The sequence below is a fragment of the Lynx canadensis genome, chromosome B1 (assembly GCF_007474595.2).
Source record: "Lynx canadensis isolate LIC74 chromosome B1, mLynCan4.pri.v2, whole genome shotgun sequence".
In the NCBI taxonomy this organism is placed as follows: domain Eukaryota; kingdom Metazoa; phylum Chordata; class Mammalia; order Carnivora; family Felidae; genus Lynx; species Lynx canadensis.
In genome coordinates this window covers 49,380,363-49,401,957 of record NC_044306.2, presented here as the reverse complement: position 1 = coordinate 49,401,957, position 21,595 = coordinate 49,380,363, and the positions used below count along the sequence as shown (strand labels likewise).

General features: G+C 49.5%; 1 protein-coding gene across 1 annotated transcript in view; it reads left to right on the top strand.

Annotated features, from left to right (window-relative positions):
• SCARA5 (scavenger receptor class A member 5) overlaps positions 1-21,595 on the top strand; it is a 127,627-nt gene that overhangs the window by 4,209 nt on the left and 101,823 nt on the right. Inside the window, 1 exon segment of the mRNA XM_030312674.1 lies at positions 921-1,038. Within this exon segment, the coding sequence (XP_030168534.1) occupies positions 927-1,038 (112 nt within the window). The 5' untranslated portion in view covers positions 921-926.

Genomic DNA, 21,595 nt, shown 5'->3' with positions numbered 1-21,595 from the left:
ACCAAGAAGTGGTCTGGCTCAAAAAGTAGATTCTTCCTATTACACAAAGAATGCAAACACATTGTAGAAAACCCAGAATATCCAGCAAACAAAAATAAGCACAAAATCCCCACGATCCCCACCAGAGTCTTCTGATTATATGTCTTACCCGGAGCAACCCGGGACATCTCCAAATATAATCTTTCCGGTCACGTACTCGGGGATATGTGTATATATTACAAAATGGGATTGTCTTGTACACACTTATGTAAATGGCGCTGCTTTCCTTCAAATAGTATGCCATTTTCCCAAGTACATGGGTACATTCCTGAAACACCATGGAGGAGACCCAAAGCCCCAGCAGGCCATGCAGACACCAGGCCCTCCCTGGTCTAAGGCTGCCCAGGTCTTAGTGTTTGGGGGACTCCGCTGAGGCCACCTACCCCTCGGGCTCGGGTGGGAGGTGAATCCTTGCCATGGCCTCACTGCACTCAGCCCCTTTGGAACATGCCTGCCCAGTTAGCACATTTCCAACACAGAGCAGGAGCCTAAAGATCCAGAGTCTCGGAAACCACTCCATTTGCCTCAGGAGGGTCGGCGCCTCCAGGCCCCACAAAGCACAGCCCTCAGTGTCCCTCTGGCTCAGGCTCTGGCTCCAACCAGGAGCTACTGAAAGGAAGGGACAGATCCCGTGATCAGAAAGGTCCAAAGGGCCTTGGCCTTCCCAAGTGCTGAGGAAGTTGGGAGGGGACTCAGGATCCTGGGAACCTGGTAGATGACATCCATCAAGGAGAGGCTCTCAGTGTTCAGGCTCGGGCCATGGGCACGGGCGCCTCGTTCTGTGCGTTTGTTTCTGGATCCACCTATAGTTTATTCTGTCTCTCCCCTGCCTCCTTTCTCCCTCTCCTCTCCCCTTGCTGTCTTTCCTGCTGCTGCTGCAGGTCAGGATGGAGAACAAAGCCATGTACCTGCACACTGTGAGCGACCGTGACACCGGCTCCATCTTTGAGGAACCCTTTGACGGCAGGAGCCTGTCCAAGTTGAACCTGTGTGAGGACGGTGAGTGCCCCTGGCTCGGTCTTGCGGTGCAAGCCCTGCCCTGCCTCCCCACCCAACCTTGGTATTTCCCCAGGGCAGTGGTGACCTCCTGTCGAATACTTCCTATGTGAACTTCACATTTTGAAATGTCTTATTCATGCACCTCAACAAATCTGAGTGACCTACAACATGCATATCCATCTCACAGATGAGCTAGTGGAGGCTGAGAAGGTATTAAGGATCCTACAACTCATCAGGCATAGAGTTGTTCCAAAACCGAGTCTCCTGACTCCCAGGACAGGCCTTTCTGCCTCTCTGCCTTCCTCTCCTCTGAGTGAATGAGGCTGGGGTCAGGCAAAGGCGTCTGAACCAATGAGCCCAGACCCTCTCAGGTGAGGAGACCTCCGATCCATTTCCCGAAGCATTTGCGAGGAGAGAACATACCTCTTCAAGGTTGCTTATCCTTCCCCTGGGTCTGAGACCCCAGCCCATGCCACAGGAAGGAGTTCTCTATCCCAGTGACCCAGAGGGCTCTGCACCTTTGGGAACTGGTTATTTGCTAAAACTGGGAATTCAACTGATGCTTCCTCCAAAGGAGCCCAGAGCACCTTGTCAACAGACTGAATCCTGTGTGTCCAGGCCAGAGCTTGACACTTAGTGGGTGCTTAATAAATGCTTGCTACGTGAGTGAATATACTGTGGTTTGCAGTGAGCATAGGCGAGGAGAGCATTGTCCCCACATCAAAGATGAGTAGAATGAAGTTTACCGAAGAGTCTCGTAACGACTGATGGCCAATAAAGCAGAGACAGGCAGAAATTGAGTTCTGCAGACAAAAGGAACCAGTGGGATATATACATATGTAAAGAGATTTATTGTGAGGAATTGGCTTACATGATTCTGGAGGCTGAGGAGTCCCACCATCTACGTCTTCAGGCTAGAGACCCAGGAAAGTGGGTGGTATAATTCAGTCTGAGTCAGAAGGCCCAAGAACCAGAGGAGCCAATGGTGTTTGAGGGCTGGAGAAGATGAGATGCTATGTCCTAACTGTGCAGGCAGGCAGGAAGCAAAAAGCAAAATTCCCCTGCCTTTTGCTCTATTCAGGCCCTCAACTGACTAGATGAGGCCCCCTCCTACTGGGGAGGGCAATCTGCTTTACTGAGTCCACCAAATCAAACGCTAATCTCACCCAGAAACACCCAGAAATGATGTTCCACCTGGCACCCATGACCAGGTTCAAGCTGACAGAAATTCACTACCATGCAGCCCTTTATTCAAGGCTTGTCTCAAGCGCTGTGTTTTCTCTCTACCTCTGCTGAGCTCCTTTGTCTCAAAATTACTCAAAAAGGGAAATGCCTCCCCCTCATACTCTAACCGTGTCTTTCCTCCCACAAGGTGCTGAATGCCAGGAGGGAAATTGGGCAACTCAGAGAGGCAGGGATTGGGGGACAGTCTCCCTAGGGAGAAGAGCCAAGATATGGGCTCCTGACCACTAACCTCCCTCACCCTGCCGTACTAACTTGCTCACCATTGTAGCTCTTCCTTTAAATTCCAGTCAACGAACATATTTCGAAGACCTGTGATGTGTCAAGCTACGGGTTGGGTGCCAAGGATGCTCCAAAGAGAAATTAAACCATCCTTGCCCTCAGAGCGCTGTGATCTCAGTGGAAGGGATCGGCTTGGGACAATTACACGTAACATAAAGCAGGCAAGAATACATGTGAGTTCGGTAGTCCCCTCTTATCCGTGGTTTTGCATTCCATGGTTTGTTACCTGCAGCAGGCTGTGGTCTGGAAACAGATGATCCTCCTTCTGACCTATTATCAGAAAGTCAGTCGTAGCCTAACACCACATTGCACTGCCTGGGTCATTCTTCTTTCATCTCATCACAGAGCCATTGTATCACCTCACATCACAAGAAGGAGGGTGAGGACAGGACAGTAAGATGTTTGAGAGAGAAAGAGACCACATTCACATAACTCATATTAGAATGCATTGTTATTTATCTAAATACAGTAAAACCTTGGATGGTAACTATTCTGCACATATTATGCAAGATGATCATGCGTGTCTAGTACATTTTAACTCGATAAATAAAACTGTGTCTTGCGATACGAGTAGTACGTGATGCCGAATGTCACGTGATCACACTGAGCCAATGGTTTCTTGAAATTCGCTTTGATATACAAGTGCTTTGGATTACAAGCATGTTTCTGGAACAAATTATGCTCCCAAAGCAAGGTTTTTTCTGTATATCTATTATTAGTTATTCTTGCTAATCTCTTACTGTGCCTAATGTATAAATTAAATTTTAGCCTGGTATGTATGTATAGGAAAAAAAGGTAGGACATGTAGGGTTCGTTACTACCCATGGTTTCAGGCATTCATGGAGGTCTGTGGACAAGCAGGCACGAATGTACTGAAGTCAGGAGAAGCCTTTCTGGAAAGGCTTTAAAGACTGAACACAATTTGTCAGAGTAGGGTGGGAAAAGGCATCACCAGCGGGTCACACCAAGCCAGGCCAGCGTTTCTGTTAGGTTACTGCCACCTGGGAGAGCCAGATCACTGGCCAGTGCTCAGCACTTCCCCATCAGCAAAGGTCAGGCTGGCTTTCGTGTTGTCGATCCTGTCCTCTCCCTACCAGCCCCTTGGGAAAGAGGACTGGCTTGGCAAGAAAGAACTGGAGTACAGCGCTGTGGGGGAGCCTGGAAGACCAGTAGAGCTGGCCTAGGGGTCCGATAAGGGAAGGAAAGGGCAGGGGCTACAGGGCAGGGCGAGGCCTGGGGTGAGAAGTATCACCAGGCCATCGCACCCTCTTCCCCCATCTTGCTCTCCCTTTTTTCTGAACCCCAGACTTAAAAAGATCTTTTGGACCAGAAGGGCTGAAAATAACAGTAATCTCAGCCACTGTGCTTTCCAGGCCCCCCCAGCTATGTGGAGATGTGACCAGAGGACAGCTTTTGAGCCCTGCTCCAAGAGTCCTCAAGGGTCACCTGAGGCCTGGCACCCCATGAGGTGTGACAGAAGTTAAAAGATGTGGGGTTGAGGCCGCCTGACTGGGTCACATCCTTTTCTGGGCCTCAGTGTCTTCATCTGCCAAATGGGGGCAGACAGGAGAGGTTCTGTCCAGTTCTAAAATTCTGTGTGTAGAAACAGACCTGGTCATTGCATTCAGGGTGTGGTCCTTTGAAAATCTGAGTGCTACCTTGAGCAAAGTCTACAAAGCATCCCGCCTCAGTGCGAGTGATAACCCAGGTGCTGACCATGGCCAAGTAGGCTACCGACCTTCACCTTGACCCTGGAGCACTTCTCTGCTGCTGAGAAGCTTGTTCTCCCACCTCCTTCTAGCGTTTGCTCAAATATCACTTTCCCCATTAGGCTTCCTGCCCCCCTGCACCTTCAGTCCCTTTCCCTGCTTCACTATTTCCTTTTCCCGTAACACACTATATCATTCTTATGTACTATGCTTATCATTTACTGTCTGTTCCTTGTGGGAAGACTATAGGCTGGACAAGGGCAGGCACCTCTGTTTTGTTCACTGAAGTCTCTCAAGCCTGGCACACAGTAGGTTCTCACTATTTATTGCAGGAATGAATGAATGAAACGAATGAATGATTGGACATTGGGGTCCTTGAAAGCTCAAAGAGGCAAAACAAATGCATTCGAAGTCTGATTTCCATGTTGTCTGGGTCTTCCCCACTCTTCAATGACCAGCCCTCCAGGCACAGGGTGGTGGGGGCATGAGGGACCCAGAGAGACTGGAGTGTTCAGATGAAATCAGCCACCTGAGCTCGTGGATTTCTGGTTTGACTTTTTCCCCCTTCCCTTTCATTTCTAAGACGAAACCAGTGAGCTTTGACTTGGGGAAATTCAAGCCAGATTTGATCTGTTTCTCCAGGATTTTGCTCTTTGATCCTCATCTCTGGAGAGTGTAACTGGAGAGGGAGAGGAAGGGCGGTGGGGGAGAGGGAGGTTGCTGGGAAGGCAGAGGGTGGACAGAGATGGGGAAAGGGAGGGAGGCCTGAGCCGTGCAGGGCCTAGAGGAGATTTAAACAGTAATGTCTGGTAGGCCTTGCAGGCGCTCCAAATCCCTTCCAGGGTTTCCCCCTTGAAGGAAAGATGGGGAGGAGAGGCGGTGGCTCCTCTTGGCCCTGGGGTTACTGGGATCTGGGGAAGCAAAGTTGCAAAAATGCAGCCCAGATATTAAGGTGTGACTCAGACTTTAATGTGGGTGGGACTTTAAAGACATTAGGGCGGTAAACTGGTTATTTCAGGGCTGATGCACTGAAACCCCTCCCCCTCCTAACTTGTCTTCTTTTTCCCTCCACCCTGCCTTTATCCCTGCCTTTCTTTCCACATAGCAAGTGAGGGGGGGGGGCTGTTACCTGCCTAGGCTCCCCTGTCCCCTTCATAAGGGCCCATCTGGCCCAGCTCCTACGTGGTGCACCCATACATCCTTCAAGGCTCACGCCCTCACACCCTGCTCTGCGTCGGTCTTTGGGACCTCTCCCTTCTCTGCACCTCTCCTCAGGCCACGTCTCAGGACCCTGCCTCCTCCCTTGGGTCTGAGCTGTCAGCACCTCGTTGGGAGCCCCCCTGTTGGAGGGAAGGCCCCAAGGGTGGGCCAGACTGCCCTCTGTGCCACCAGGGGGAATAGCATCGCTTCCAGCTGGAATTGGAATTACATGTGTTGCTAGAATTACATGAAAGGGCTAATTGCAGAATGCGACCTTCAGTGTCCTCCAGCCCAGCCTCCTGTGACCTCGATGACCACTTCCACCTCCCTCTGAACACCAAACGGGGGGGGGGGTGCAGCTGGACCTGCTTCCCCCTCTCCCCCCTTCCCTCCCTCCTCTCCCCTCTCACCTTCCCCGGTGCTGCCTTGCTTCTCTCGCCCGTGTAGCTGTAGGCCTCTCCCGTCTGGCGCCAGGAGGCGGAGGAGGCGGAGGAGGCGGAGGGCTGGGTGTGGGCCTGGCTCCTCCACGGCCCTTCCTGAGGGCCAGAGAGAGGTGTTAGTGTCAGAAAAATACTGTAGTCGTGCTCACCCCGCGGCCTCAGACACTCCACCACGCTCCAGCGTCATCCCGCGGCCGCAAAATGGGAGACTCGCAGAGGTAATGAGTTACACATGCTCTGGGCCTGCGCCTGGACGCCTGCAGCCAGGCCGCTTGCTGAGGTTTAGGGCCCAAACCCCCCACCCCCCCGCCCCATCCCGCATTCCTAACCCATAAAATTATTCTCCTCAGGGAACCCCCTCATCTACCTTCTCATCAATCAGATCTCCCTGGTTCATCTTGGCACAGGCTCAGGGCTGCCGGGCAGCGGCCCAAAGGCAGGGGCGGATTTCCTGGGAGGGTCTGGCTGGGACCTCACGGGAGGCTCACCCTCTACAGGTTGGAGAATCAGGCACCGGGGCAAGAGGAGAGCAGAGATATTAACCGGCACGGGCTGCGGTGTTCTCAGCGTTCTGTGCCTGTTGAACAAGAACACAGAGCCAAGTGCTCCGTAAATCCGTGGTCACCGCAGCCAGGCTGGATCCGGGGTCTCTGTGGCCCAGTGGAATATCCCTCTGCAAGATGGAGAACAGCCTGGGAAGGTGACAAGAGCCTGGATGATTGCAGTTTGGCTGGTCTGGGCTCCCTGCAAGGGCGTCTGGTGTTTGCCACCCCTATTCTCAGTGGCCGCTGCTCACCCTGCACTTTGGCTCGCAGCATCGGCCACTGGGGATGAGCCCGGCAGGAGGTGGGAGGACCACGACAGGGAGGTTGGAGTATTATTCCCCCAGGTCCTGTCTTCAGGGTCCACCTTGGCTGCCTGTGTCCTTCCACCAAAGGTCACAGACCCTTATAAGCCACCCTCTCCACGCGGGTTTTCTCCCGCCAGATTCCAGCAACTGTTCCCCTCCTTGACCCTGGGGGCCCAGTGTGGTCACATCCAGGAGACACCACTCCAGCCTTTGGGGGCATTTCACACACCTGGCCACACTTGGCATGTATTCCTTTATGAAATGCTGTAAAGTGTCTTATTTTGAGTGGGCCGTCTCTTTCTCTGGGGCCTCAACTTTCTAATCTTCAGTGTCCCCATCTGCAAAATGGGAATAATGTTACCTCACAACATCTGTGGGAAAATCAGGTGCCACAGGCCACATAAAGCACCTTGTGCACAGTACACCCTTGATACACATTTCACCTCCCCGTCCTTTGGGAGTCCCTTGTAAACCCTCGGAAAGTGAGGAAGAAGGAGAGCAAAGGACGGGCGTCAGGAGCAGCTGCTGTCAGCCCCCCCCAACCCCAGGTCTCCTAAGAAACACCCACATCACTTCTCAGGAACGCTTGGCCGGGTGAGGATTTTAAGGCTGCTGCTTACCTTCTGCTAAAGGAAGCAGAGTTTTAGTTAGTGGGCTCCCTTATGAAGCCTAGATTTCAAGGAAATCAAACAAAGTCTTTCAGTCGTATCCCCCAAATAGGGGAATCTGTAAAAAATGTTCTGGACCCTGAAGCCTGGTTCTGGATCAGTGGAATCTGTAAGATATGTTCTGGGTCCTGGTTCCAGGCCATATGTGAATCTATCCATTCATTGTCCCCTGGTGGAAGCTGGTGTCTTGTGGAGGGAAGAACTAGAGAAGCCCAGACGCCCCAACAGCTCCTTCCTACGTGGGGTGGGGGTGGGGGGGCACAAAAGGAGCCTCTGCTCCCTTCCGTCACTCAAGCCCCCAGCCCCTAAGCCACGCCATGTTTCATGTGGCATTGCCCTCACCGTAAGGGCAGTGAGGACGGCTTTGAGGGAATAGCACTGACCTGACCACCGGCCCGGCACACTCTGGAGTGGGGGTGCAGGGGGGATGTCTGTGGTGAAAAGCTGGGTCACAAGTGGGAAGGGAGCTTCAGGAGAGGCCCTGAGTGGAGAGGTGATGAATCATGGCATGGCTATCCCTCATCACATCACCTGTTCCTTCCCACCCAAAGACCTTGCTCAGGTGGTTCCTGGCCTTCATTCCCTAGGTCATGCAGTCATTCATTTTTCTATCCTCATTTTCAACAAGAAAGATGCTCTGCGGGCCCCCTGCAGGTGCTATGCACTGGCTATGTGCAGGGAGGGGTGCAAGGAGGCAGGAGACATGGCCCGGCCCTCTGTCATTTCATCATCACTGTGGTTAGTCTCTCCCCTTCTCTCTCCCTGCCCTCCCCACTGTAACCAGCACAACGTCGGTCCACATGCAAAGCTTACTTACCTAGAGGTGATCGGGTAGGAAGGACATTCAGGGTTTGGATCATGCAGTTGGTACAGACCGTATCGAGCCTCATTGGCTCCAGGTGCCCTCTTCCAAACTTAACATCCTTACCAGTCTTGTCTTCGCCACTGTGGGGAGGGCATTGCATGGTGGCGGGACCACAGGCTCTGGAGCCAGGCATGCTAGGTTCGGACTCCAGCTCTGCTGCATGCTGAGAAATCCTGACCAATTCTTAGCCTCAGCTTTCCCTCCCCTGTGCACTGAGATAATAGCCCTGACTTAGGGTTATTGCAAGGACTACCTGAGTTATTCCACGTTGAGTCCTTCTAACAGTGCCTGTTACATACAGAGCATTCCATCAGTGTTTGATCTTAGGATGACTATGTTTGCATCCCTTCCATTTGTCTGTTCCCAGCCTGGGGCCTGCCCATGGTGCCCTAGTTCCTCCACATTCTCTATTTTCTTTTTAAAAAATTTGTTTTAATGTTTATTAATTTTGAGAGGGGGGAGGGTCAGAGAGGGAGGGAGACACAGAATCCGAAGCAGGCTCCAGGCTCTGAGCTGGCAGCACAGAGCCCAAAGCGGGGCTCAAACTCACAAACCTTGAGATCATGACTTGAGTCGAAGTCAGACACTTAACCCACGGAGCCCCCCAGGCCCCCTCCACATTTTCTATTTTCAGTCTCCAGGACACAGAGTTTCATTCCTACCTTGTTCCCAAGTTTATCTGCTATTGATTCCTGGTGTCAAATAATAAGCAGCGTGACTGTGGCCCCCTGAGTCTAGAAGCCTGCCTTCTCTCTGTCTCTTTTCCAGCTCTTTGGCCTGGCTTCCTTGGTCACTTTCAGCCCTTCCGTTCACACTATGCTACAGCTGTGTGCACCTAAGTCCCTCTGGACCACAATCTCCCTGAGTGCGAATGCTGTCTGCCTTGGATTCAACTTAACATTCCCAATACCCAGCACTGTGTCTTGCACATGGAAGGCACCTTTGCTTGTTGCACGAATGAACACATTCTTGTTCACCAAATCCTTAAGTACTAGGTGAAGGCTTGCCTAAAGACGTGAGTTTAAGACAAAAGAAACTCTGACCTCATTCATCCAAAGATGACAGGTTTCATGGTGCTGCTGGCGCATACAGAAATAAAAGTCATGATTCCTGCCCTCAAGGGGCTTCAATTTCCCTGAAGACACAGACAGGTAAGCCACATCCTACCGTATCATTTGATTTACGCTCTAATGGAATTGGATGCAAAGTGTCATTAGAGGGGAGAAGAAGGAGCCCTAAGTCTGCCTTGGGGAAGAAGGAAGGCCTCCTGCAGGGATAGACACTGGAGTGAAATACTGAAGGACAGACAGTAGTGTGCCTGTTAGAAAGGGCAGAGAAAGTTTTTCCAAGGTCAAGGGACATAGCACAGAGCTCAGTTGAGGAAAGAAAGTGGTGGGAGGTAATGAATGTTTGTTTTTTGAGCTCTGCTAGGTCAGGCACTGTTATAAGAATTGGACAGGGTAAGCTCATCTGATCCTTATATCAACCAGTAGGATGAGTCCCATTATTACAGCCAAGTGATATATGAGGAAACCAAGGCTCAGAGACCTGGTAAACCTGCCCAGGATCACAGTCAGGAGAGATTGATGTCTTTGTTCACTGGGGCTGCTATAACAATACAGCCTGGGTGGCTTACAAACACATTTATTTCTCACAGTTCCAGAGAGTAGAAGTCCAAGATCAAGGCACTGGCAGATTCCATGTCTGGTGAGGACCCTCTTCCTGGTTCATAGATGGCTGTCTTCTTACTGTCCTCACATGATGGAAGAGGAGAGGGAGCTCTTTGGGGTCTCTTCCATAAAAACACTGATCCCATTCACGAGGACCTCACGCTCATGACCTGATCACCTCCCAAAGGCTTTACCTCCAGTTCTCATCATGTTGGAGACTAGGCTCCAATGAGAGGTAGGGAGGTACAAATATTCAATCTATGGCAATTGGAGTCAGGATTAACTGACTCCACAGCCCACACTCTTAATTATATTGAAGCTAAAGTCAAGCCATGAAAAAGTCTACTGTAGCATCCATAGGAATTTGGGTCTCTGGAGGCAATAGGAAGTCAGCAAAGTGTTCAAAGCAGTGAAAGGATAAGGTCTGATTTCCATTGTAAAATGCTCACTCTGGCTGCAGTAGGACATTAGATTTTCCAGCAATTACCTCTTCTGAGCCATTTCAGTTGAGTGGGAGAGAAGCCAAAGTGCAGTGGATTAAGTCTGGCTTGAAAGAAAAGGTGAATACCCAACACAGGCTCTGTTTCTGAGGTGCCTTGGCTGTGAGGTTGGGGAAAGACTCAGTGGGGTGGTAGAAGAGAATACTGGGTGGAGTCCAGTTAGGATAATCCAGGCATGCTGTGCCTCCAAAGAGGCAAAGGCAGTGGAGGAGGTGAGAGGCAATCCAGTTCTGAGGTGTGCCTTTAGGTTAGTAATGACAGACTGATGGTGTGTGAGAAATGAGATGAGGTCCAGAGAAGGGGCTCTGGTGAGCGCCATGCTGAAAGGTCTAAGAGGTTGGGAGATAAGGAGGGACAGCAAAGGAGGCCGAGAAGGAACACCTAGTGAAAAAATAACCACGAGTTATTGAGCCCTGGAAATGCAATGAAGAGAAGTATGGCCAGCTGCACCCAGTGCCGCTCAAAGGTCAAATTGGGAGAGCACTGAGCATTGGCCATTGGACTGAGCCATTGGAGGTGTGTGCTGACCTGATGTATTAGTCCAGCTCAGCTGCATAACAAAATACCACAGGCTGCATGGCTTCAACAACAGGCATTTTTTTTCTCACAGTTTGGGGGCTGGAAGTCTAAGATCAAGGTATGGGCAGCGTTGATTCTTCCTGGAGCCTCTCTCCTTGGCTTGTAGTTGTATGCCTTCTTCATGTGTCCTATCATGGTCTTTTCTCTGTGCCCATGCACCCCTAGTGTCTCTCTGTATGTCTACATTTCCTCCTCTTAAAAGGACACCAGTCAATGAGGCCTCTGGGTGTCTCAGTCAGTAAGCATCCGACTTCGGCCCAGCTCATGATCTCATGGCCCATGAGTTCGAGCCCCACGTCGGTGTCTGTGCTGCCAGCTCAGAGCCTGGAGCCTGCTTTGGATTCTATGTCTCCCTGTCTCTCTGTTTCTCCCCCACTCATGCTCTATCTTTCTCCGTCTCCCAAAAATAAATAAAAGTTAAAAAAATTAAAATAAAAAAGGACACCAGTCATTTGGATTGGGCCCAAGCAAACAGCCTCATTTTAATGTAATCACCTCTTTAAAGACCTCCAAATACAGTCACCTTATGAGACAGTGGGGGTTAGGGTTTCAACACAGGAATTCGGGAAGGACACCATTCAGCCCATAACACCTAGCAAGAGCAATTTCAGTGACGTTGGATGGGAGGATGAACTGGGTGGATTCAGGAGAGAACAGGAGGAGAAGTAATTGGATTCAGTGGGTCTTCAAGAAGTTCTGCTGTATAAGAGGACAGAGAAATGGAAGGGAATGGAGGTCAAGAAAGATTTTTTAATTTTAAGATGGAAAAAATAGTATCATTTATGCTGATGGAGTGATTCTGTGCAGAGGGAAACATTGGCTAAGTAGAAGTGCTGGAATTCTGTCCTTGGGTAAGTAAGAGAAGGAATCTGATATGAGTCAGGGGTGTTGGCTTGGGCAAGAGCACAAGACAGTTCGACTACAGCGACAAAAGGGAAGGTAGAGTGCTACGGCCTGGATGCAGGTCCGTGGTTACGTTGTAGGGGGGAGTTTAAGGAAGCTCCCTCCTCATTGCTTCTGTTTTCTCAACTAGGAAACCAAAAGTGAAGGTGGAGGAGAAGGTATGAGAGAGGCCTCTGGGGATGAGTGTGCGGATGGCCCAGGAATAGGTGGCAAGCCCACTGGATGGCACCAGGGCCCACTGGTGTCTGGCAGTCGTGAGCTTACTGACAGGGTGGCATGGTTTTCCGTTTCAGGCTCTGCTCAGCTATGTGGATGGAAGCATAGAGTTGCAGAGTTAGCTCTAACCAGGTTGAGTTTCACCAATGTGAAGGTGTCGGAGAGGGGCAAGGCAATCGAGGGTATGTCTAGAAAGTGGATAATGCAAATCATGGAATATAAGTGGGTAAAGGGGGGAAGGAAGGACTGAGGGGGGAGATGAGGAAAAGGCAGTGGGGGCCACAGTTTGTAGGTCTTGGTGAAGTCAGGGAGTGCCGGGGTCAGAACTCTTGAGGGAGTGCCTCTGGAGGACAGGAGAGGTGGTGATAATGTGGGACGTTTGAAGTGGGGATTGAGAAAGAGTTTCGATCATTGGTAAAGCCAATAGAAATGTAATGTGAGCCACATATGCAATGTAAAATTTCTAGTAGCCACACAAAAAGGTGGAGACACAGATGAAACTAATTTAAATACAGTAATATGTTTTATTTGCTCTAATATATCCAAAATATTATCATTTTGATATATAATCCCTATAAAAAAAACAGTTGGAGGATTTATATATTTTTTTTCTCATGATGAAGGCTTCAAAATCCAGTATGTGTTTTGCATTTCAAGCCCAGCTCAGTGTGGCCCAGCCACATTTCAAGTCAGGGCGGAGGTTGAAATCAAGAGAGGAAAGGAGGTCAGGAGGAGTTTGAAACGGGGATTGAGAGAATGAGAGTGAGCTCAGAGAGGGGAAGGGTGAGCAAATGTCCCTTAGCAACAAGAAGTGTGCAGTCGTGATGTGAGCATCCAAGATGGGGAAGGGAGAAGAGAGAGAGAATGTTCTGGAAATAGCAACAAGGAGCAAAGAAAAACATGTACTGTGCTGTTAGGCCACTTGTATGAGAATGGAAGACTGAGAGCCACACTTGGGAAGATAACAAACCTGGAAACAGGTTTCAATTAAAACAAGAAAGTAAAAGAAATGTTCAGAGCAGAGGCTGAGAAAATAAGGGACTTTTCTACATGACTGGCTGGGAAGTTCAGGGGCTATACAGTGGAAAGGTTTCAGTAATTTGGGGAATGAAATGGCCAAAGGGGCATAAACAAGGCTGTTTGGGGATTTTCATGGGTGGTGGGGAGTCCTGAGGGTTCTGTGGCTTCTGTGGGGCTGACAGAAGCCAGGACCCAGGATGCAGTGAGATTGGTCATGTTGGTTTCAGGGCAGAAACTGATGGTGAGGCTGTGTTTGCAGAAGAGGTCTCAACAGGAGCACACAAAGTCCTGGGGCAACCTCTCTGCCCACCACAGTGGTGTGTGGACAAGGAAGGGACCTTGTCCTGCAGCAGTAGGAGCTAGGGAGTTATTTTGGCTCCTGTGGAGACAAGGTAACCAGGGGAGGCCAGGGGAGGTGGTGGGCCAGTATCAGCCTTGTGAGAAGTGATTATAACAAGGAGGTAATATGATAGCTCCCCTTGGGTGAGCATGTGACACAGGCGGCATGTGCTCAGGGCCCAATATATTGTCTCCATTCGACCTCAATATGTATTATTATCCCCAGTTTATGGATGAGAAGGTGAAGTCTTAGGTGAAGTAAATTGCCCAAGGTCACCAAGCCAGTCAGAGGCGGAGCCTAGCCCTTCTAATATGCCTGCCTTCTAGTCCCTAAACCCACCCCTCCTGCTGCTCACCCCATTCCCCCCTGGGGGGCCAGGCTTTGGGCTCCGCACACCACCCCCTCCCAATACAATCAAGAGCCGTGCTGGTGGCAGTGAGAGCTGTGAGCGTGGATTCTTGGAGTTTAAGGTTTCAGAGGTGGAGACTTTCTGGGTGATGACGAAGCCAGGGTGGGGCCGTGGGAATAAATGGCTGCAGTGCAGGAGACACATGGAATGAATTACTCTAAGAGGTGATGCTGGCAGGAAATAGATATAAATGCAAATAGGCTTGGACAAGAGCACAGTGACAGGGTCTTAAATGGCTTCAGAGGAAGCCTGGGACACTAACCTCGGGCCGCACTTCAGGTCGGAGAATGCCCCGCCCTCCCCAGCAGCCCCTGCTCCCACTATCCCCTGAGACTTCTGGCCTGAAGTCTAACCTCTATATGCAGAGTTCAGCCATGGGGTTTGGAAGATACAAACACAGCTGTGAGGACAGGGCCCAGCCAAGCAGGGCCAGCCTGGCCCCCACCCTGCAGGCGTGGTTGCTGGTTAACGTAATGCTCACAGAGCTGATGGGGGCGAGTGATGGTCCCAGGCTTATGCACAGTGCCTTACGCCTGTCTGCTGTGGTGCCTTCCCACTTCCTGCTGTCTGGCTTGAGAGCGGATTCAAGTCAAGAAACCCAAGATGTCAGAGTGCCCACGCAGAAGCCTTGTCTTTAGAAAAGTCCTGTTAAGGGAGGAGGCTGTGGGGGGCAGGGGGGCTGACTGCTGGCCTCTCCTGACACCTCTCTGTGGGTGAGTTTCTATCATCCACCTGTCACCTTGGAGGAGAGCACAGGGAATCTAACTGATGGAGGCAAGACTAGGAAAATAGAACATACTAGAGACCCCAGGGGACAGATGGCAGCAATCAGATCGGGAGGGGCAGATTGAAGAGAATTGCTGAGGGCAAGGGGAAACTGAGGACAATCTTTCCCAATGAAGGCCATAACCGCCCCCCCCCCCACTTCAGTTTGCAGGAATGATCTTGGTTTATGCCCACTGTTTCTGCATAGTGACTAATAGAGCACAATTCATTCTTTTTTTATAAATTTTTTTTTCAATGTTTATTTTTGGGACAGAGAGAGACAGAGCATGAACGGGGGAGGGGCAGAGAGAGAGGGAGACACAGAATCGGAAACAGGCTCCAGGCTCTGAGCCATCAGCCCAGAGCCTGACGCGGGGCTCGAACTCACGGACCGCGAGATCGTGACCTGGCTGAAGTCGGACGCTTAACCGACTGCGCCACTCAGGCGCCCCGAGCACAATTCATTCTTAAAAGTGTCTCTGTTTGAAGGTGATCTTATGGTTTGTCAATAAATAAAAGTGAGCCTGACCTTGTCCCCCGTACCTGGTGACTTATATCTTGGCATCTTGGCTCTCCAGTCCTGTTTGACTTTACTATACTCTGCCAAATGTGGGAATTCACTTCTTCCTTCCAGAGTTATGATGATGCCTCCACCCCGACCTTAGGGCATCTATTAAGATGTAAGTGTGGGGCACCTGGGTGGCTCAGCCGGTTAAGTGTCTGACTCTTGATTTAGGCTCAGGTCATGATCTCACGGTTCGTGAGCTCAAGCCCTGCATCAGGCTCTGCGCTGCTAGTGTGGAGCCTGCTTGGGATTCTCTCTCTCTCTCTCTCTCTCTCTCTCTCTCTCTCTCTCTCCCTCTCTCTCTCTGCCCCCCCCCACTCCCACTGTCTCTGTCTCTCTCAAAACAAATAAATAAACTTTAGAAAAAAGTAAGTGTAACATTTTAAGTATGTTAGGCATTTCCAGGGTGCCCAGGGGGAGTTGCTTTTAACATGTGGGCTTATACTGGGGATCCCTGAAGGGTATTAACAGATTAAAGATAAGAAGGGTGCTGTCTTGCCAGCGAGTGGATGTGGATGTGAGAAGAACCTGTCTGTCTGCCTTGCAGATGCCCAGGGCAGCCTCTGGGACCTTTGACTTACTGAGTGTGCCCTTTCCCTGACCTCTGCCCATGGGTCTCCTGGTAAAGGAGTTCTGTTTTGTGGTCAGCAATAATTTAAAAAAAAAAAAAAAGGTTTTTCTCACTACTCTATTTGTAGATAAGTTTTCAAAACTCCAAAGTGTTGCTTGTTGCTAGCTTAGATCTGAGATTCTAGGAGGTGATAAACTTTTTTTTGAGGGGCAAAATTCCACCACCAAAGGAAAGTCCGAAACAGAATGGCAGCTGGATACCACGGTAAATTAAGTGGTTAGGGGAAGATTCCTACCCCAAGCTCCCGGGCTGCACTTCCTGTCTTGGGGTAAAGCTGACATAAGACAAACAGCCATGCAGTTGTCCTCTGGGTGTCCCCAAAGCGGTACCCTCCAGCATGCTCTTGTCATTGGTCTTGGCCCTGGCTGGCTGAGGGAGAGAGAACTGCCCTTTTCACGGGTGGACTCAATGGTCCATGGACACGGGGCCTGGAAATCAGCGGTCTTAGCCGCTTGTTCAAGGAGTGGTTGTTGAATGAATGGATAAAACTGTCCTTAGGTTCCCTCCCCTGACATCCCCGTTCTGCACACCCAGACCCCAACTCTGGACCCTTTCTGCAAGGCTAAAACATCCCAGCCCTGCCACTTTGGGTAAATCACCTAACTTATCCTCTCTGAGACTCAGCTTTATCATCTATAAAATAGAAGTAATAATACCTATCTTCATGATTGTTGTTGTGCTTAGAATTATCGAAGTGCTCAGCCCAGAATAGGTGCTTGGGAAGTGGCAGCTGCTATTCTGTTGTATCCCACTGTTGGCTCCAGAGCAATTTTATTTTATTTTTTTTTCGGTATATGAAGTTTATTGTCAAATTGGTTTCCATACAACACCCAGTGCTCATCCCAAAAGGTGCCCTCCTTGATACCCATCACCCACCCCCCTCCCTCCCACCCCCCATCAACCCTCAGTTTGTTCTCAGTTTTTAAGAGTCTCTTATGCTTTGGCTCTCTCCCACTCTAACCTCCTTTTTTTTTCCCCCTTACCCTCCCCCATGGGTTTCTGTTAAGTTTCTCAGGATCCACCTAAGAGTGAAAATATATGGTATCTGTCTTTCTCTGTATGGCTTATTTCACTTAGCATCACACTCTCCAGTTCCATCCACGTTGCTACAAAGGGCCATATTTCATTCTTTCTCATTGCCACGTAGTACTCCATTTCTTTATCCATTCATCAGTTGATGGACATTTAGGCTCTTTCCATAATTTGGCTATTGTTGAGAGTGCTGCTATAAACATTGGGGTACAATGCCCCTATGCATCAGTACTCCTGTATCCCTTGGGTCAATTCCTAGCAGTGCTATTGCTGGGTCATAGGGTAGGTCTATTTTTAATTTTTTGAGGAACCTCCATACTGTTTTCCAGAGTGGCTGCACCAATTTGCATTCCCACCAACATCCAGAGCAATTTTAAAATGTAGGCTTTGGGGCGCCTGGGTGGCGCAGTCGGTTAAGCGTCCGACTTTAGCCAGGTCACGATCTCGCGGTCCGTGAGTTCGAGCCCCGCGTCGGGCTCTGGGCTGATGGCTCAGAGCCTGGAGCCTGTTTCCGATTCTGTGTCTCCCTCTCTCTCTGCCCCTCCCCCGTTCATGCTCTGTCTCTCTCTGTCCCAAAAATAAATAAATGTTGAAAAAAAAATTAAAAAAAAAAAATAAATAAAATGTAGGCTTTATTCTTATTCATGTGTGGTGAGGCCAACAGGTCAGGGAAGGAGTGTCATTGAAAAGATTGTTACACCACCGCCTGCCAAGGAATGGGATTTGTGGGTGAGGCAGTGTGTGCAAGCTTGGAGTGCAATAGTTTGAATGATTTCAGCGGATTCTGGGACCTAGGGCTGTCCCTAGCTGTCCGGTACCTGGTGACAGGGCAGGTGGATAGTGGCCTAGAGGGACAAAGTGACAAAGGAGGTGGTTGTAGGATGGGCTGTTGATGGGGTGGTCTGCACACGAAAGACTCGCTTATGGGCAAGTTTCTTTATTTGGGCTATCCCTGGGAAGGGACTCTCCAGAGTCAGTGTCCCCAAAGGGGCACTTCCCTGAGATGTGAAGCATCAAATCAGAAGCTAGAAAACATGGTTATTACAAAAGCCTAAATAATGGTTTGGCATACCCAGTAAATTTGCATTTAGTTTATTAGGCTCATTTAACCACAAACAGCCAACAGGTGTTAATTGAGCACCTACTACATGCCAGGGATACAGACCCTGCCCTGTGGGAGCTGACCCTCACAATTTCCCAACAAAGCTCTATGCACGATAACTGTTGTTGCTTCCGGGCCTTACCAGGTGGCAAAGCTTCAGTGGATCTGAGGTCCATCGTCTTCACTCAGATCCACTGAACTCTCTTCTGTGGCTCAGCCAGCTCTGCTTTCTGCCATAGACCACAGAGCTGGAGGCCTCTGAGCCCGCAGGCTTCGGGGACCAACTCAGTCCCGCACGGGTGGCATGGGTTGGGATCTTAGCCTTCCTCTTTGAAACCAGACACCCAGATGGCCCTCCCAACTCAACGAGGGGAGCTGAGGCAAGGAGAAAGGGGATGTTAAGTTTATCCATTCCTGCCCTGAGGCTAGACCAATGCCCCAGACAGAGGCAACCAGAAAATGGGAGGAAGGTTCCACTAGTGGCCTGGGAAGAGTAGTGATTCAAAACTGAACATAGCCGAGCCCTGGCTTCTGCATTGCAAACACATCATCAGATGATGTATTTCCTTTGACAAGGGGCCAGGGAAAGAACTGGGAATCTTTTCGAGAGGGACCCAGGGCCACTCTGCAGGAGTGTCTTTTGGCCTGAATTTAGGCAGAACCCCAAGCCTGCTGTCGTTTGAGTGTCTGCATTGACAGCATTTCTTCTAAACCATGCACTGCCTGTGTTGGGCCAGAGTGTTGGCATCTTCTACAAGCCCAGGATTCACTTCTTCTTCCTGGGGCTCCATGGCCCCTCCCTTCCTCCTGGGTCCCCATGACCCACCAGCTCACCTTCACTGCCCTCGTCTCCCCTCCCACCTGGCTTTCTCTCTCCATTCCTCAGCCCAGCTGCAAAATAATATGCACACCAGCCAGAGTCCCTTCCTCCTCCCACTTTCCTCAGGCTGAAAATAAGCACACAAGCCCTTGATTGTTTTCAAGAATTTTTATGCACAGTTACTTGGGAAATAGATAGGGACTGAGAAGAATAACAAATACTGCAGGCATGTTACAAAATGACAAGATATCTCTAGAAGTTCCAGAAGAAACTGTCCTAGATCGTCACAACATCTAACCCAAATTGGCTCTGGCCACCATGCCTTCCACCCTGCTCCCTTTCCTAGAAATGGACATGAAAGTGTCAGAGTCATCTGATCATGCAAAAGACCATAGTCTCCTTGGCCTGCGACCTTCACTGGGTCATCTGCCTCGGGGACTCATGTCTGTGGCTCAACCGGACACAGGTAACTAGTGTTCCATGTACCGCATCTGGTGCCTCCTAGACTTAGGTCAGATGAAACCGAAGGTTCAGTGTCTCTGCCCCACACCCTCCTCTTCCCTTTGATGAGGGAAAGTAAACAGTGGTGCTCATTAAAGCCAGAAAGGGGGCACCTGGGTGGCTCAGTCAGCTGAGCGTCCAACTTTGGCTCAGGTTATGATCTCGCGGTTTGTGAGTTCGAGCCCTGCATCGGGCTCTGTGCTGACAGCTCAGAGCCTGGAGCCTGCTTCGGATTCTGTGTCTCCCTCTCTCTCTGCCTCTCCCCTGCTCATGCTCTGTCTCTCCCTCTCTCTCAAAAATAAATAAACATAAACAAAAAAATAATAAAGCCAGAAAGGGAGGGCAGCTTCAAAGACAGAGGTTATTTGGGGCTGCCTATTACAATGAACAATGTGAGTGGTGAGTAAGCAGAGTGGGGATGATGAAGTCAGTCTTGGGTGGTTTTAACAAGATCCTTGGATAAGATGAGCTCTGTGGTCCCTCGCAGCAATAGAACCTTATTTCCACCTGCTATTTATAAGCTGCGGGACCAAAGCTAACACATGGAAAAGGACCATTTGTCGCTGGTAAAACTGAAGTAGGTAAACATGCCATGACCACATCCTGTTTTCTATGTTGTGTAGACCCCCGTTCTTCAGAAATAAGTACATACTCATTTTTATCAATTTGTATTTGTTTAAGTGGGAGGAAAATAAGTTTAAGCAGCTAACTCCCAAATGCTCCAAAATTATGATTAAGAATCTGAAAAATTGTTTTTTCAAAGAAAAAGGCTGAACTAATAAAGGGAGTAGCTGAGACTTTCTTCCCGTGGTTTCACAGTTAACAGGAGACAGGGGCAGGCTTTGGACCTCCCTCGACAGAGCCCCAAACTCATGCTTTCCTCCAGTGAGAGCATGTGGAAACAGGGAATCAGAATTTCCAAGGCTCCCACTGTAGTGTGGCCCTGACACCGGGAACTGGCTTGTGGTGCGTCCTCAGCTCAGCTGTCTGGGGTTAAGTGACTGGCAGACAACCTTTCCTTTTCTGTTCTTTAACCCTGTTCCCACGCACCTCTCCACCCTCTGCAGACAGCACTTTAGCAAAAAACTCTTTAGGGGGTACTCTTGTCCCCATGATTAAAAGAAACCCTCCACAATTTAACCTGCAAATGATACAGTTGTTTGAGACAACCCCGTGTGAATGTGTCTTATTAAAAAGAAATCAAAATAAAAAAATAATAAAGTAAGCTCTTATAATAGTAAGGCTTTTCATTGATTTTCCAAGAATGTGTCTTCACATTCTCTTTTGATATGACAAATGCCTTTCTCCAGAACTGTGTATTTCTGTGCCATGGATGTATCATTTCGTCTTGAATCAGAATCAGAACGTCCAGGGGTGGGGATCAAGCCTCAGGATGGGTAAAAAGTTCCACTCATGATTATGCTACTCAGCCGGGATTAGCGTCAGTTCAGTTCCAAGGAATTGCTCCCACATTTTACCTACATGGGCACTAAGTGGCAATCCGAAGCCACGGATGAGCAAGGAAAGCCAAGATTTTGTGGAACTTTTCAGACCAAAATTTGGCTCAAAAATATGTTTTCACAGCCGACAGAAACGGATCAACTATTTGCATAAGACAAACGTAACAGAGGATCTTCGCAGCAAAAATAAGTACCTTACACACGTCTTCGTTCCTGCAAGGAATCTTATAGTGGTTCTGCCGTGTGCTGGTTGATGGGTAGACAGCAGTCAGTGAGGCATACCTTGCCCTCAGGGGTCTTCTTAGACAAAGTGGCAGAGAGAGGGGTAGGTAGACCATTGTGAATAATAAGGTTAGTGCTAGAGATGGGTGCAAGGTTCTGACACGCTTCTTTCAGTGGCGCCTAATCCCTGACGTGCTACCTGCTAGAATATTTTTAATGGTGAACATCTAAAAAGTTTGGCTTTGCTTCCCTGTAGATGAAATCAAGTTTTTCTTGCAATTTGCTGTTGTGTTGTGATTTCGCTGCTTTTCCTGAAGTCACTGTTGCTCAGAATGTGTCTCTATATCGTGTAGTCATACTCAAGAGGACTCTAAGTGATACACACGTATACATTTGTTATTGTAATGGCCATTTTAATGGCCACATTTATTTTAATGTGTAGGAGGAAGATAACTGATTTTCCACTTACACTGATATAAAATTTCCTTTTCAAAGAAGCTAAAGTTTTAAGAAAATGGAGCGACAGATTCTCGGCCATGGCAAACTTCTGCAGGCTACATGCAGAT